The sequence below is a fragment of the Gymnoscopelus braueri genome (genome assembly GCF_963280865.1).
Source record: "Gymnoscopelus braueri genome assembly, chromosome: 4".
NCBI classification, from domain to species: Eukaryota; Metazoa; Chordata; class Actinopteri; order Myctophiformes; family Myctophidae; genus Gymnoscopelus; species Gymnoscopelus braueri.
The window spans coordinates 30,479,531-30,494,795 of NC_137605.1; the positions used below are offsets into that span (position 1 = coordinate 30,479,531).

Here is a 15,265-nt window from a genome sequence, read left to right on the forward strand (position 1 = left end):
AAGTGACAAATATTTAAGATGTGAGACACACCAGATCTCAACCCCCGAGTATGTATGCATGCATAAACACCTACAAACAGCATGCCTACAACACATCCCATCCCATCACATACTGTATCACAGCCTGACACCATGACTGAACAGTTACGTATACTGTAACTGCTCTAGTTTCTTTTTTAGACCAGCACAGAGGCCCATGGCTGTTCATAGCGTTACATCTCTTCTCTTCTTTTCACTGACACACTTTGCAGAGGCCACAGTGAGAGGCCATATACTTTCCTGCCAAGTTGCCCTTCCTGCACTCTTGTTTGAAACAACGCAGAATGATGGTTATGAATGACAATGTGTACCGTCATATCCACCAGAAATTATAGTGAAAGCATCACTTTGTTTTGACAAACAGAAAGGCTGAGGTTTCATCAGTGGTGGAAAAAGTACTCAAATGTTTTACTTAAGTAAAAGTATCAATACTGCAACGTAGAAATACTCTGTTACAAGTAAAAGTCTGGAATTCAAAATGTACTTGAGTAAAAGTACAAAAGTATTGGTATAAAAGTTTTCAAATACAAAACATTGAAAATAGCCGATCTACAAGCTCACAATGCGTCGCGATGCTTGTAGATCTGCTATTTTCAAATAGCCAAAGTTTAAATAGGGCTGAAGGGGTTAATGTATGTTTTGTAATAATAATCAAAATCTACAAAGTAACTAGTAACCAAAGTTTTCAAATAATTGTAGTGGAGTAGAAGTAAAAGTATTGGAAATTGGAAATACTCAAGTAAAGCACAAATACCTCAAAAGTGTACTTAAGTACAGTACTTAAGTAAATGTACTTAGTTACTTTACACCACTGGCATTCATGCCCACACGGTATGAGTGTAAATTTTGACAGGGTTTCCATGGCAACTTACTACAGTAGGTCAAAGTTTTGGCCAAGGCTAGGGTGTCTATTGGGTTGCCTTAGCAATCCTTCTGTAATCACAAAGGAGCACTTATGAAAGCTTTTTTCCAAAAAGCAGCATTTCAATAAATTTTGACACTGCCATTGCTGTGTCGCCATTTGCTGGGTGAACGTCTTGCTATTGATTGCTCGCAGTATTGGTAATCAAATTTTAAGGAAGTCTGCGATATTAAATCCATAAATGTGAATATCAAGATTAGCCATCTAATGTATACCCATTAATTTGGATTTTCATGTATTTTCGATTCTACAAGAACAGGAGGCTTGTTTTCCCTATATAATGATCTATTCATTATTATAGCTTGTCTTATAAGCTTGGACATAGATCATTTGAACCCTTTGTAGTAAAAATTTAGCTACTAGTGAATTTAATATGTTTTCATGAATTATACATAAAAATTCCTTATGGTACATGCACATCAATCTCAAAGACACACCTGTTCCCAGATACAGGACACTGTAGTGTTCATCATTTACTGCGAAGACGATGTCGGCCACAGTGTGTGTGATCTGGTCATCTGTGGGTAGATCGAGGGGAGCGACGCCAACCGGACGGATTACGTCCTCAATTTCTGGGTGGTACCGGATGACCCCCAGGTTCTTGATGTTGTTCTGATCTGGTATCGATGCGTTCTTGCGGACACACTACAAAGAAAGTAAAGCCAGATTTATACTTTGTCGTACAATGGTGTATAAATTAATTATAATCACTAATCAGGAAAGAGCAGGCTGAAGATGGTGCAAAATGTCATTATACAATCATTTCACGTTCACTTCTTTTATCTCAGATACTGGATTTGCAAAATATTGTAACTTAACACTTGACAATGAACTTACCATTCCAGGGCGAGTGCCAATGAAAGCAGTGCTGTAGCCCTTCAATTTAGATGTAGAGAAGGCCTGGTCAATGTCTTGAATGGAGTAGGCACATATCACTGTTCTGCCCCTGAACAAAACCATACAAGATTTTAGTTTAGACAGAGAAAACGCGTAATCTCTGAGTACATCAAAACTAAATACAGCCAATTCGACATTAGTTTTTTCCACTCAACAATTTGTCACTTTAAAGTTTTTGTTAGTTTGTTTGTTTTTTTGTTTGTTTTTTCTGTTTTGACAAATTTCGTTATCAGACGCAACTTTCCAGTGATTAGGCTACAAACTACATGCATGGTTTTTGATTTATGAGACCAAATCCTAAAACATGATTGCAATGCATTATCTGAGCTGTTTGAAAGTGTGTTTTCTGTTTGTTTCTGTTGTTAAGGGCTAATTTGAACTTAAAGGACCACTTAACCCATTTTGTATAAAATGTTATCATTATAATATGGTACTATTTCTTCTACTCAGTTTCTGTCTCAGAGGAGGACTGTGGGCAGTTCAGTTTAATGTTGCTTTTATCTAGGTTTATGCATTTCTGCATTTCTCTTCCTGCTTTTAATTGTTATTTTTTATGTATTTAAATGTATTTTTTACGTATTTATTTTCTCTGTTAAGCACATTGAACTGCACATGTTTTCTGAATTGTGTTATATAAATAAAGCTTGATTGATTGATTGAGAAACCCGCCTACCAGTGACATCATCGATGGGGCATCCAAGCTAATAGAAACTACAGCCTTTCATTTCCTGGAAAGTCAGCGTGCTATAATATTTAAAAGAAATCTCGCATTAATTAGAAAAATAAATAATTGAAATCTTTTTTTATTTGAAAACGACCAAACCTGCCTACCAATGATGTTACTGGTAGGCGTGTTTCTGAACTGTCAACAGCCTTCCTCTGAGACACAGAGTGAGTGGACAAAAATTGTGCTATATTATAATGAGCATTAGTGAGGACCAATAATATGAAGAAAGGTTGGAAATGGGTGAAGTGGTCCTTTAACCCATTAAAACCGGGAACGCATTTGAGCAACCATTATTTTATACATTGGCTATTCACAAATAGCAGATATACAAGCTCATAGCACGGCACCGAGTGCCGCGCTACGAGCTTGTAGAACATTTTAGCTCAAATCTTTGTTTCTGGGGGTCCCTGGAACAAAACATTTTCAGATGGGGGTCGGCGGCCAAATACATATAATTTTGGAGGTCCTTGATGTGAAAAAGCTTGAGAACCACTGATATAGTAACATAAGCGTTTCAGAAAAACTGTTAGGATTTAGAAGACATTTTGTTGAATCAGAACCTCAGGCCTTAATGGGTTAATACAACTGTGGCTCAGCAAAAATAACTCATTTGCAATTGAAAAAGGAAAAAAAGGAAAAACATTCAGTCATGCAGGATGATGGCAGGTTGGAAGAGATAGCTTTAGCTTACCATGCATTGGCAAACAAGCCATACATGACTCCTGCCCTGTTGTCCTGAGCTGTGAGCACCACGGCCTGTTTGATGTTGTTGTACTGCTGCTGTGTGTTGCCTGCACCGCACGTCATCCTGGCCTTCATGAAGGTGGTCCATGAGTTCTCCAGCAGGGCCTTAATACCCCCTTCATCCGCCTGGGAATGATACACATGACAAGTGTATTTACACAATCTATCATTTTGATGAATGTTACATTCACTACATTTACACGGTATTAATGCACTTACAATGGGATAGGAACGTACTGTATGTACTGCAGTGCAATTTAAATGTCTACTATTTGGTTCAGTCTGGTGAAGGTGTGCAATTCACTTCATTCACTCATTATATTAAAATTAAAATAGGATATAGTCTGTGAACTAGAGAAAGCGTCTAGCAGTCCGGGCACCTATCTCCAATGTAGCCTGACAGCGCTTCGCGGGTTCGAGTCCCGAACACGACGGTCTTTGCTGCGTGTCACTCCCCGTCTCTCTCTCCCCGATATAAAAAGCCCAAAAATAAATCATACAAAAAAAGAAGTGCCGTAAATAATTTTCATTAGTTTACTTTTATTTTATTTTTTCAAATGATAGATATCTCATGCTGGTAAACTAATTGAGATATTTTGATTTATAAACTAATAGTAGACATATAGACATATATGTAGACATATGCTCTACTCATTATATTTCCGTTTGTTAATAGGAAGTCTACCTTTCAATGTTATTTAAGACTGTATGGTACAGATGGTATGCAAGCAAATGTGGGTTAATAACATTACATTGCACAACAATAACATCACTAAATGATATGTAAAAACCTACCGTACAGATTCGTCCGATGCGGGCCCTGTATGGCTCCTCATCCACCCTGGCTGTCTTGTTGATCTCGCTGAAGAAGAAGTATACCTCCTCCTTGAACTTCTCTGGAGATGGTATTACGTGAGCACCAGCAAACTGCGGATCTGTGTCAAGAAGGATGACAGTACAATGTTTACACTGCTGACAAAAGTCCTAAAATGTTATTTATCTCATTAACAAAATTGAAAATGTGTGTATAATGCAAATCCACTTCCTATTTTTGAATTTTAACACCTCTTGAAACAAAGGCGACTTGCCTAGTATTATAATCACAGAAGTGAAACTGCGTTAAAATGAAACATTTGAAACAGGTTGTTTCATTCCACAGATATTTCTCTCATCTCCTCTCAATTTGAGACAAAAGCAAGATGAAGTCTGATATGATGAGAGAGAGACCATTTCTTAGTTTGCAATGCACATTCTCTGCTTCTGCTTTCGTATTCCTTTCACATGCATATCTCTCCTCAACAACCAAGCGGCATGCAGGGCACTGGCTTCGAGGGATCTGAATAACCTTTAATCCCCGCCACAGACTGGGCAAATTTGAACACGGCAAAACAATATCTTTCTCAGGAGGCTGCCGCTGATGTTGTTAAAAGAAATAACAGCCCTGTACCACCCACCATTATTCATCACCCTCCACTAACCCTGCACGGGTCTCTACATCTCTCCTCCTACTCACTCAGCAGCCAAACGTTCTCTGTCTTCAGGAGCTTCTGGGAGCCAAACGTCCGTCGAATAGAGCCGGCATGACCTCCCACCGACGACATAGCAGAGTACAGACTCCCGTCTTTGGCGGGAGGGGGGTTGTGGGACACAGAGTGTGATGGATTGGTTCGAGGGACGAGAGGAAGTTGAAAGGAGATGGAGAGAAAAAGCCAGAGAGGCGCGGAAAGAGATTGAGTGAGACAGGAAGAAGGGAGGACATACAGAGAGAAATTTTAATGGATGTGAGAGAAAGTACAGACAGGCAGAGAACAAGATTACAGAGAAGGCCAAGGTAGAGAGGAGAGAGAATAAAATAAAAAAGAAATGTGTTTGCCAGACACAGAGAAGACATCAAGGGGGAGCGGCTGTCTGTGCATCCACCCCATCACTACATTTCAATCAACCCACTTAATGGTCTGTCTCCATGGCAATACAAAGGGGAAGCTTTTGAAATCATGGCACTAATGGCTTCATTTGAACAGATTATTATTAGAATGCTGCACTACTCAAGCAGATTGACTGGCTCATTGAACAATCAATCTCCATCTGATTTAACTTCATGCACTGCAAATTGATCTTCCATTGGTCTCAAGAATACCTTATGGATGTTTCTTTAATTATTCTAGCAGCAAACGGTTTCATAAACAGTGTTGTGTCTGTTCTATGTTGTCAATCTAGCTCTGATTATGAATGTTTTTTTTCCTTTTGATCGACTCTTCATAGTTAAGTGGTCCTGTGTGGCTAAAGGGGTAGAACATGGCACTGGCATGCCAACCTTAGGGGTTCCAATCCCAGGTTAGTGCAATGGGTAGAGGATGGCACTAAATATTCCAGGGCTTGTGTCTCTATTCCTAATGTGCAGAAATGCTGCCAGGATTAGGGGCTGATTTATGATACTAAAAGCTGCTTTTGATACTGTGTCCAGCTAATACCATGTTAATTTGTGATTCAGGAGTAATAATGAGGTCTGGTAGTAGGCAGTTCTACCAAGGATCTCTGTATCAAACACAAGCATTCAAAGCATTACATGGTTGGCGGTAATTGGTTTAGCCCCCTTTTCTAATTAGTGACGTGTGCAAATTAAGTAAATTGAACGACTTTAGTAGATTCAGTCATTTCATTCATAACATTTGTAAAGAAGTGCCATATACAATTCTGACAGTATCCTTACAATATGATTGAAAAAAAGAGTACATAAATAAACAAATGATGATAACTAGCAATTGACTTAATTATTGTAATGCATTTGCTATGGTAGGGTGACTGTCTTCCACATGAAAAGTAAACTTCCCATCATTGTGCTGTACCTGCAGGCAGACTGATGAACCTCTGGGAGGGATAGGGTGGGGAGATGTCCGAGGCGGACGCTATGTGTCCATTTCCCTGGACATCTGTCAACACCGTGTCATTTACCTGTGGGGAGGTAAAACATCTCACAACCTGACATGTCCATCCAAATTTAGCATGGTATCCCCATTATATTTGTCGTACGGCGATGCTGAAAATATCCGATCTACAAGCTCACACCATGTTGTGAGCTCACAATGCACATTGATCAATGCTCTCAGTGGTCTAAATGAATGTTGCTTCATGTTGTTTATTAAGTGATATTTAAAACGGGGGAAAGCCATGTCCAAAAGTGTTTACACATTAAAATATTGTGGTATCAACATTCTCTGCCCTGCATCTGTAGTGCAGATGCAGAGTAAAAGTGGACCCAGGCCCATTTTTACTCTCCCCGAGTTAAATGAACACAGAGGATTTTACTGTGCAGTAGAACACAATATGTTGTAACGCAAGACTAATTCATTGTGTTCTATCTGGCAGCTGCAAAGAGAACAGTGTTGTCCAGGGGAAGAGCAGTCGTACAGCAGTACTTATACACTATACCACAGATTCTCAACCGTTTTTTAAATTCAATTACAGTATTGCTCTTTCTCTCCATGCACCATGCCAGTGATTCTCAACCTTTTTCATTTCAATTACAGTATTATTTTCTTTCTGTCTATGCCCCAGGCCGCAGTCATTATCAACCTCTTTAATTTCAAGGACCCCCAGTTTGATATGCACATGGCCACAGACCCCCATCGGATGCTATTGTTTTTAATCTCTGAGATCTGCACTGTAAAATTCTCAGTGTTAATTCAGCTCTGTAAGTGTACAGATGGAACCGATCGGACCTGTGAGGGTCCGTTTGCTTCTATTTGTACACTCACGGAGTTACAGACCTGTAAGGGTCCATTTGGTTCCTAACTATTGTGGTGGCATCTTACGAGGAATCATGTCATTTCCATTTATACTATGTATATGTTAGTATCAGACATATATTCCATATATTTTTTCTTTTCGTACAAGCATGAACCTATTATATCGGTTACCACATAGAGAGCACTATTCGTCTGTTTAGTACACAGAGAGCACCATGTGTCTGGTTTAGCACACAGAGTACACCATTTGTCTCAACCATTTCCTTGCCAAGCCGTGTCCCTGCCAAACAGTTGAACTTGGTTAGATCCGGCTTAAACCAGATTTCTGGCAGATGTTGTGATAGGCCTTATCTTGGGAGCCTTATATTGGTTATGTGTTACCAAGGATGCCGCCATTAAAAGAACAAAATCTATTATATAACAGAACTCAAGGCCTGGTCATTGTGATCCCCTTTGAATGCACCCAAATCCCATGCCAAATCAAATGATTGATTAGAACATAGTGCAAAGAGGTATATGTTCTTATGATTTCTTAATGACACTATCAATGAAGCCGACCACCAAGCCTGAATATTTCAGATTTTCGTTCTGCACAGAAACCTGAAAATCTCTCTCAAATACAATTCTTGAATGATACCTTTCTGCCTCTGAGATCGATTTCACACTTAGGTCCCACTTCACTATCAATCATTTAGCTGCATGGGCACTCACTGTAACCTCTCAAGGACACGCTAAGAACCAGTGCAATATATAACTGGGGACTGGGTGCTTCCTCTCCAGACTTTTCATAGGCAAAATATCTTACCAGCTGCCAGCATTTTGGACTTCCGGCATTTGTCCCGCAAACCACAAAGGTGTCGTTCACCTTCTGAATGACTGTGATGAAATTATCACACTCCAACTGTATGAGAGCCAGGGAGAGACGGAGAAGGACAGAAAAAGACACACAGAAGGAGAACAGACGATAGATGAAGAGAAAGAGAGAGGAAGAGAGAATTCGCAACTGAAAAAGACAAACTGGAAGTGATCCATTTTCTAAACATTTTGGCAGAGAACACAGTGGACTTACCCCTGCAATACAGAGTGATTGCAGTGACTTCAAAGCTCCTTATGCATCACTTATTCATCAAGTACAGAAAATGAACCTCTACCCTTAAGACACCACAAGATGAAATGTGAGAATGAATACTAAATACAACCTTCGGGCATAATTCCTGTATTGTTTTATTTTTCATGTAATACTGAATCGTCCTCATAGTAGCAGAGTAGCAGAACCAAGTGAAGCCAAATGAGACAAAATGAACACCAGCATCCCCTTGCACTAAGAGTATTATTTTATAATATTAAAGTTAAAAGGTTCAATAAGTACAAAATAACAATAGTGGAGGTACAAAGTTTGTGCACAATCAATTTGGCGCTGATCGGTCCAGCGGTTTGCAAGATTAGCTCTAGACAAGCACGCAGACAGACAGACAGACAGACAGACAGACACACACACAGTCTGTCCCTCTTATAGATGGCTGGCCTCCTGCAGAGCCACATTATCACACTGGTGCACTGCATGACTAACCTCACTGTAGTGGTGCTGAAGAGGATGATGATGATGATGATGATGATGATACCAGGGATAAGGACGATAAAGTGATGGAACAGGAAAAGGATGCTTTGAAACAAGGATGACGGAGCAGTCTGAAAAGTGGATCATCTACCTTAGGCGGTGCAGACTTTGCCAGGCAAGTCGCCTTTGCAGTCTCATCAGTTACCACAGGGATCTGTTGGTGGAATGACACATTTGTTATTTTGTACTGCTCAGTCAGAGAATTTCTTCAAGATAAACCATTTACTCTAATCATATTGCATTAACTTTGGCGGTGTGACTGTCTGAAATAATCTTTTACTTTTTAATCTATTTTTTTCCTAATAAAGTTGTTTTTATTTTGTTTCCTGTTTTGTAAAGCTACTTTTGTAAAGCGAGGGAGAGGTCAAATACAACTATGTGAAAAGGACATTCACTGTGTGCGGGCTGTTTTCTCAGTTTCATGATATTGTTGAGCCGTGCACCTTAAGACTGTTGTTTAATCTGGAGTGTTGTGGGCATTCTGCATTGCAGTGCTTTCTCTCTGGCTGAACTATCGCAATGCTTTTATTCTTTTGGACAATATAAAATAGCATCATAATAACTGTTTTTTATGTCACTAATAATATAAAGGTAGTGGCTTTGGCAGCATCATATCTAGAGCTAGTGTTTTGGTGAGTGGAGCCAACCTGTTTTTATCAAAGGCCCCTTTCGGGACTGTCTGTGCAATTGATTTTAGCATGATAGTGTTCTGTCCTCAATGGGAATCACAACCCTAAGAAACTAATACCCTGCTGTAACAGTGGCTTTTTCTACCCACTGCACTACTACAACTGCTTGGCAATTGCTTGCAAGAGTGAACGTTAAGGCTGCCGTAATTACAAAAAATAGAACACAGTAAGATGAAGCACCATATTTACACTGGCAATCTGTTTGGCTAGCCGATGTTGACACTGGCCAACACACACACTATTATAACAGTATTATCTTGAAGCTATATTGACATTATGAGCTTGGGTTATTATCTTCTCCCTCTTCATGGACAGAGATAAGCTTGGTTTCATTCATTTATGTACGCATGTCCTAATATCTTCCATAGTGCTCCCTCCCTGTCAGCCACTGACTTACAGCAGGTCAACACCGGGACAGCCAGTTCACCTCTGGCCCACTCCCCTGGACACCCACTCCCCTGGACACCCACTCCCCTGGCCCTGTGTTTGGTCACTGTGTCATCCTTGTCTCTAAGGCAGGATACAAACTTTTTTTGCTGCAGTGCCTGGTAAATCCCCAGGCACTGCATGGGGCGACAGTGGCTCAGGAGGTAGTTCCCGGTTCGATCCCCCAGTGTTACTGTTGAGCAGGTTGGTGCCTTGCACAAATTACCCCTGTTCTTGTCTCACTACACTGGCTACTAGTGGCGTTCAGAATTGATTTTAAAATGTTCTTAAATCACTGAGCGGACTTGTGAGCTTGTAGGTTGGCTATTTTCACTATTTTATTTTCATTATAATAAAAAGGAACTATATTTACTATTTCCCCAAATTAATCAGCCACTTTGAGAATTTTGCCAGTCCATTACATTGTTGGAATAGAACAGGACCCCCAAACGATACATGATTACCTGCCATATGGGCCAAATAGAGTGGACACACTGACAACAGACAGAGCCAGACAGTTGGAACAGTTGGAACGTGTCCACACGGTTTACCCCTCCTCTCCTTCCTTGTTATTCCTAGTGGTGAGGTGGCCTTGGCTGGTTAGAGTAATTGTCTCATAACTAGAAGGTCATGTGGTTGGATGGTCTCCATAACGACCATGTGACCTGTCATAGTGTCCTTGACCAATATACCGACTCCCCTCCTACCTGTTCGCTCACCGCCTGCTTAGATCAAAAAGAGACTACATGCAGTAGTGGAAAAAGTACTAAATTGTTTTACTTAAGTAAAAGTATCATTACTGCAATATAGTAAGTAAAAGTCCGGAATTCAAAATGTACTTGAGTAAAAGTACAAAAGTATCGGAATCAAAATGTACTTAAAGTACCAAACGTAAAAGTACTCATTAGGCAGAATGTCCTATTTCAAATGTATAAAAATATTTTGAAAAAAGCAGATCTACAAGCTCACAATGCGTCGCATCACGACGCATTGTGAGCTTGTAGATCGGCTATTTTCAAAAGGTCGAAATATATATAGGGCTGATTGAAGTGGTAAATGTGTGTTTTCTGTCAAATAATTGTAGTGGAGTAAAAATACAACATTTGTCTCAAAGATGTAGTCGAGTAGAAGTCAAAGTAATGACATTTGGAAATACTCCAGTAAAGTAAAAATACCTCAAAATTGTACTTAAGTACGGTACTTGAGTAAATGTACTTCCGTTACTTTACACCACTGACTACATGTGGAAAGATATAAGTGTACCTGCTGGTCGCGGACCCTTCTGTCGGTGAACGTCAACACGTAGATCACTGCCTGCCCCCCGACGTAGATAGTGTTGGTACCTTCCGGGTGGTACATGCTTATGTAGTTCTCAGGTTTCTGGAAGTGGAACCTGGGTGGCTCTGTAGGTCACACCAAAATGCTGTATTAACATACCAGTATACAACAGCATGAAACATGTTAATGAATTGAATTGAGTTGAATTGAATTGTTACACATACTTAGTTTGGCTTAGGGGGTGGATGGAAATATGAAATTACTGAATTAGCTACGTTACACATACTTAGTTTCGCTTAGGGGGCGGGTGGAAACATGAAATTACTGAATTAGCTACGTTACACATACTTCGTTTGGCTAAGGGTTGGGTATAGTGAAATTACTGAATTAGCTTTACCCATCACAGATGTTTGACTGAATAAAGGCCAATAACATATCCAGACGGTGCAACAGTGAACCCTGGGATCCCAGAACCACTCCTCTGCCTACACTCATAAGATAATTCCATTTACATAGACAGATTATAAGCATTAGATTTCTTCAAATCATGTCTATTTGTCTTTACGCCGTCATGATATAATTTGAAAGGTTATCCTAAAATGAAAGGCTTTTATGTAGGTCTGCAGGTCTACACAGTAAAATTGTCAGTGTTAATTTAAGTCTGATTTAACTCTGAGAGAACTAAATGGTCCCATACAGGTCCATTTGTTTCCATTTCGTACACTCGCTGAGTTCAACTAACGCTCAAGGATTTGACTGTGAAATGTGTTATTTTAAGTAAGAGGGGTTATTTAAAGCATTCTTGTTGTTGTATTATAATCATAAAATTACAAATTGGATGGCCTGCAGTGGCCGATGTGTCCAATTCTTACCAAAGTGTTATTGAGTAAGTAAAACACTGAACCCCTGTTTGCTGTTGCACCACTTGTGTTGTAAAATCCTCCGTAAAGGGCAACATTGCCAAATTTGCACCCAGACCCTATTTTAATTAAGTTGAGGACATAATAAACGTGATGTTGGAGTGTGTCTGGTGTTTTTTTCCTGTGTTTTGATGTTTTGAACATGATTTTGGTGCCTGTGACATCATCGTACAGAATGTCAGTTCTTCCTGGACTACAATAGACCATATTCACACGGCGGCCATATTGCCATTAAGTCAATGAAATGCCACCCCAGTTATCACAGCAACGCAATGTTAAATTCCAAAATGGCCACCGTGTGAATATGGACTATAGACTATAGATGGGTTTCCTGTTTGTAAACATGAGAGGATGATGCGCGCGCAGTGGAGGGTTGAGCAGTAGAGGGTGCTATTACCCGCAGCAGCTCTAGTCAAATGTACATCCATAAAATAAATGGTCTTCACCGGGTTTAATGAAAGTAGATTAAATGATGCAGTTTGTAATATCTTCTTTACTCAATAAAAATGATTTGTCGGAAGTTGGATCTGTTTGTATAAAATAGCAGCATTATGCCTATTATGCCTAAAATAGCAGCATTATGCCTATCTAAATCCCGAAAATAACAACAGTGTGAATGGCGCTTCCGGTTCGTTCTACCACCCGCATGCGCAGATTGCGCACTCTGCTCTGTGATGACGTCGCGCGGAAACCCATCTATACAGCCCATGTTTCCTGTAGTTCCAGTCAGACCTTCTCCTCCAGCTGATGTCAATCATCTTGTTAAAACTGGGTTTTAACATGATGTCAGTTAACTTGTCTACCAGCACCTCCACAGTGAAGGGCACCATGACACTCCTACAATAACTTTATAAGATATATAAACAACATGAATATTTATACAATACAAATGACAATTGACCTAATACAGGTTAAAACAAATGCATAAAGAACTAAAGAAATGCAAAACAAAAGCCAAAACAAAAACTTCAGTCAAACACCCCTCTCTCTTCCCTGACCACTTGGTACAGTCTGACTAGGTGTTAGACAGTCTTAACAAGATGATTGACATCAGCTGGAGGAGAAGGTCTGACTGGAACTACAGGAAACATGGACTGATGGAGCTAAAACTATATGTTTTGTGGACCAGATTGATATGATCTAGAAATATCGATCTAACCAGTCAAATTAATATAGTGATGTCTTTTTGGGCCTGTACTTCAGTCTTTTAACAATGCCTTTTGTCTACTATACTTTCTCTACCAAGGCCATGTAGCTTAGCCTGGTAAACCCTCCCTCCGGAAAATCTCATTTCCATTTGATTTCAGGAAGGAGTCTGACCTGAAGGCTTGTATGGGCGTTTCTAGCGCATTACCAAAAAACCGAGCCTATCAGCGTCGTCGCTCATCGTTCTGTGATTGACAGCGAAAGTTGGCCAATCAGGTGGCGAGTTCGAGTGAGCCCGAATGGCACCGAGTGCAGCCTGAATGCAGCCGACAAAATACGAACGGCAGCCATCTTTTCTGTGCGCTATTTTCTCCGCTGTTTTTTTACTTCAAAAAGCTCTCAAACTTCTATTTTGAGGCACGGAATTTACTTATAAGATATTGTTTGGATAGAATTTAGTTGTTGTGGTCAATTAATCATGACAGAGCCTATTTAAAAATAAAAATTTAGAGAACCGGCAGGGGCGGGCAGTGACACGCATGTATCCGAATAAGGCAACCTATTTTGGGCATGGCCGTCTCAAAAGTCCCGTTGCGTCACATTAGTCTGGAAGTGGTAAAAATGCACTGGCTGAAGTGGGAAACAGCTGATTGGCTGAAGGGGTTGTCAGTCAATGGTATTACTCCCGCCCAACTCCAGCCCACAGCCAAAATTGCAGAATGGGCGATCATGCCAGACTCACTCCAGAAATAAATTACAAATGAGATTTCCGGAGGGAGGGTTTACCAGGCTACATGTAGCTGGCTCCATATTTGCTATCTGGTGCCGGCTCCATATGTTCCCAATCAGTAAAAACATGTCTTGGTCAACGCTTTGTGTTTAATGTCCTAATGACCTGTATCTCTGTACAATGACCGATATCTCTGCATGACCTGACATCGTCACTAATTCCCTTTGTCAGCTGTCATCCTGTCACAGATAAAACCGAGCACATGTCCCTATGATATCGAAGGAATGACTTGTTTATGGAACCGAGAATTGTACACAAGGACACCATAAGATGAACAACAACTTATTATTATTACAGCCAGACGCCTGTCCATCCTACGACTCCATTCTACGTCTGAGGGTCTTAAAGCCAATCATAAGGATGCACCTATGTCTGATGTCATTGAAGTCCAACTGTGTATAAATACCATTGTTTGTTATTACAACTTTAGTGTGATTATTATTCTTGTCTGTAACTTGTACTGCCTCCCGTGTGCACGCTCGGCAATACAGACTGATCATTTTTGGACATACCGGTGTCTGACTCATTTCTTTGGGTGTTGACTGGACAGGTATTGGGGGGTCTTAGTACCAAACCATCTTTTCCATCTAATCTTGGAGTTAAATAATTCAACTCTATCATGGACTGTAGTCCATTTTAGTCCAGGAAGAACTGACATTCTGTGCGATGATGATGTCACAGTCGCTGAAACCATGTTCAAAATATCAAAACACAGAATAAACACAAAACACACTCCTCCATCATGTTTATTATGTCCTCAACTTCATTAAAATAGGGTTTGGGTGCAAAATCGGCAAAGTTGCCCTTTAACCCGCTGTGCTACTCAAACACTGTGTGAGTCTTCTACTGACTGAGCTACTAAGACACATGTGGACATATGTACTTTATATATATGTCATATTATCTACTGTAATGTGTATATATATCTACAGTACGTATATACCTATAGTATATGAATGAATTATTATTATTATTATTGTAATCGTGTCTTGTCATAAGACCCATCCCTTACGGGATTATAAGACACCAAAAACATAAATACATTACATTACAGTCATTTAGCAGACGCTTTTATCCAAAGCGACTTACAATAAGTGCATTCAACATAGGTAGGGAACGAAACTACTAATCACCAGAAGTCTTAAGTGCATTTCCTGCAAAAACAAGCAACCAAGAGTATACCTAGCGCTAAGGTAAAAGTGCAATATATCAGCTACCTACTTTCTTAGACAGATTAGACAAAATAGCAAAATCAAATGAGCACGAGCTAAAACAAATAAGTGTATCGACTAAACAAGATCCAATAACACAATACAACAATAA

At 40.0% G+C, this 15,265-nt stretch overlaps 1 protein-coding gene across 1 annotated transcript in view; it reads right to left on the minus strand.

The window, feature by feature from the left end:
• The window catches only part of LOC308083214 (semaphorin-7A), a 30,757-nt gene that overhangs the window by 10,840 nt on the left and 4,652 nt on the right, over nt 1-15,265 (minus strand). Inside the window, exons 2-10 of the mRNA XM_080425446.1 lie at nt 11,072-11,211; nt 8,785-8,847; nt 7,881-7,976; nt 6,176-6,281; nt 4,843-4,950; nt 4,125-4,264; nt 3,277-3,455; nt 1,799-1,907; nt 1,399-1,606 (exon numbers count right to left, since the gene is read on the minus strand). Of these exons, the coding sequence (XP_080281572.1) occupies nt 1,399-1,606; nt 1,799-1,907; nt 3,277-3,455; nt 4,125-4,264; nt 4,843-4,950; nt 6,176-6,281; nt 7,881-7,976; nt 8,785-8,847; nt 11,072-11,211 (1,149 nt within the window). The remainder of the gene's footprint in view (nt 1-1,398; nt 1,607-1,798; nt 1,908-3,276; nt 3,456-4,124; nt 4,265-4,842; nt 4,951-6,175; nt 6,282-7,880; nt 7,977-8,784; nt 8,848-11,071; nt 11,212-15,265) is intronic.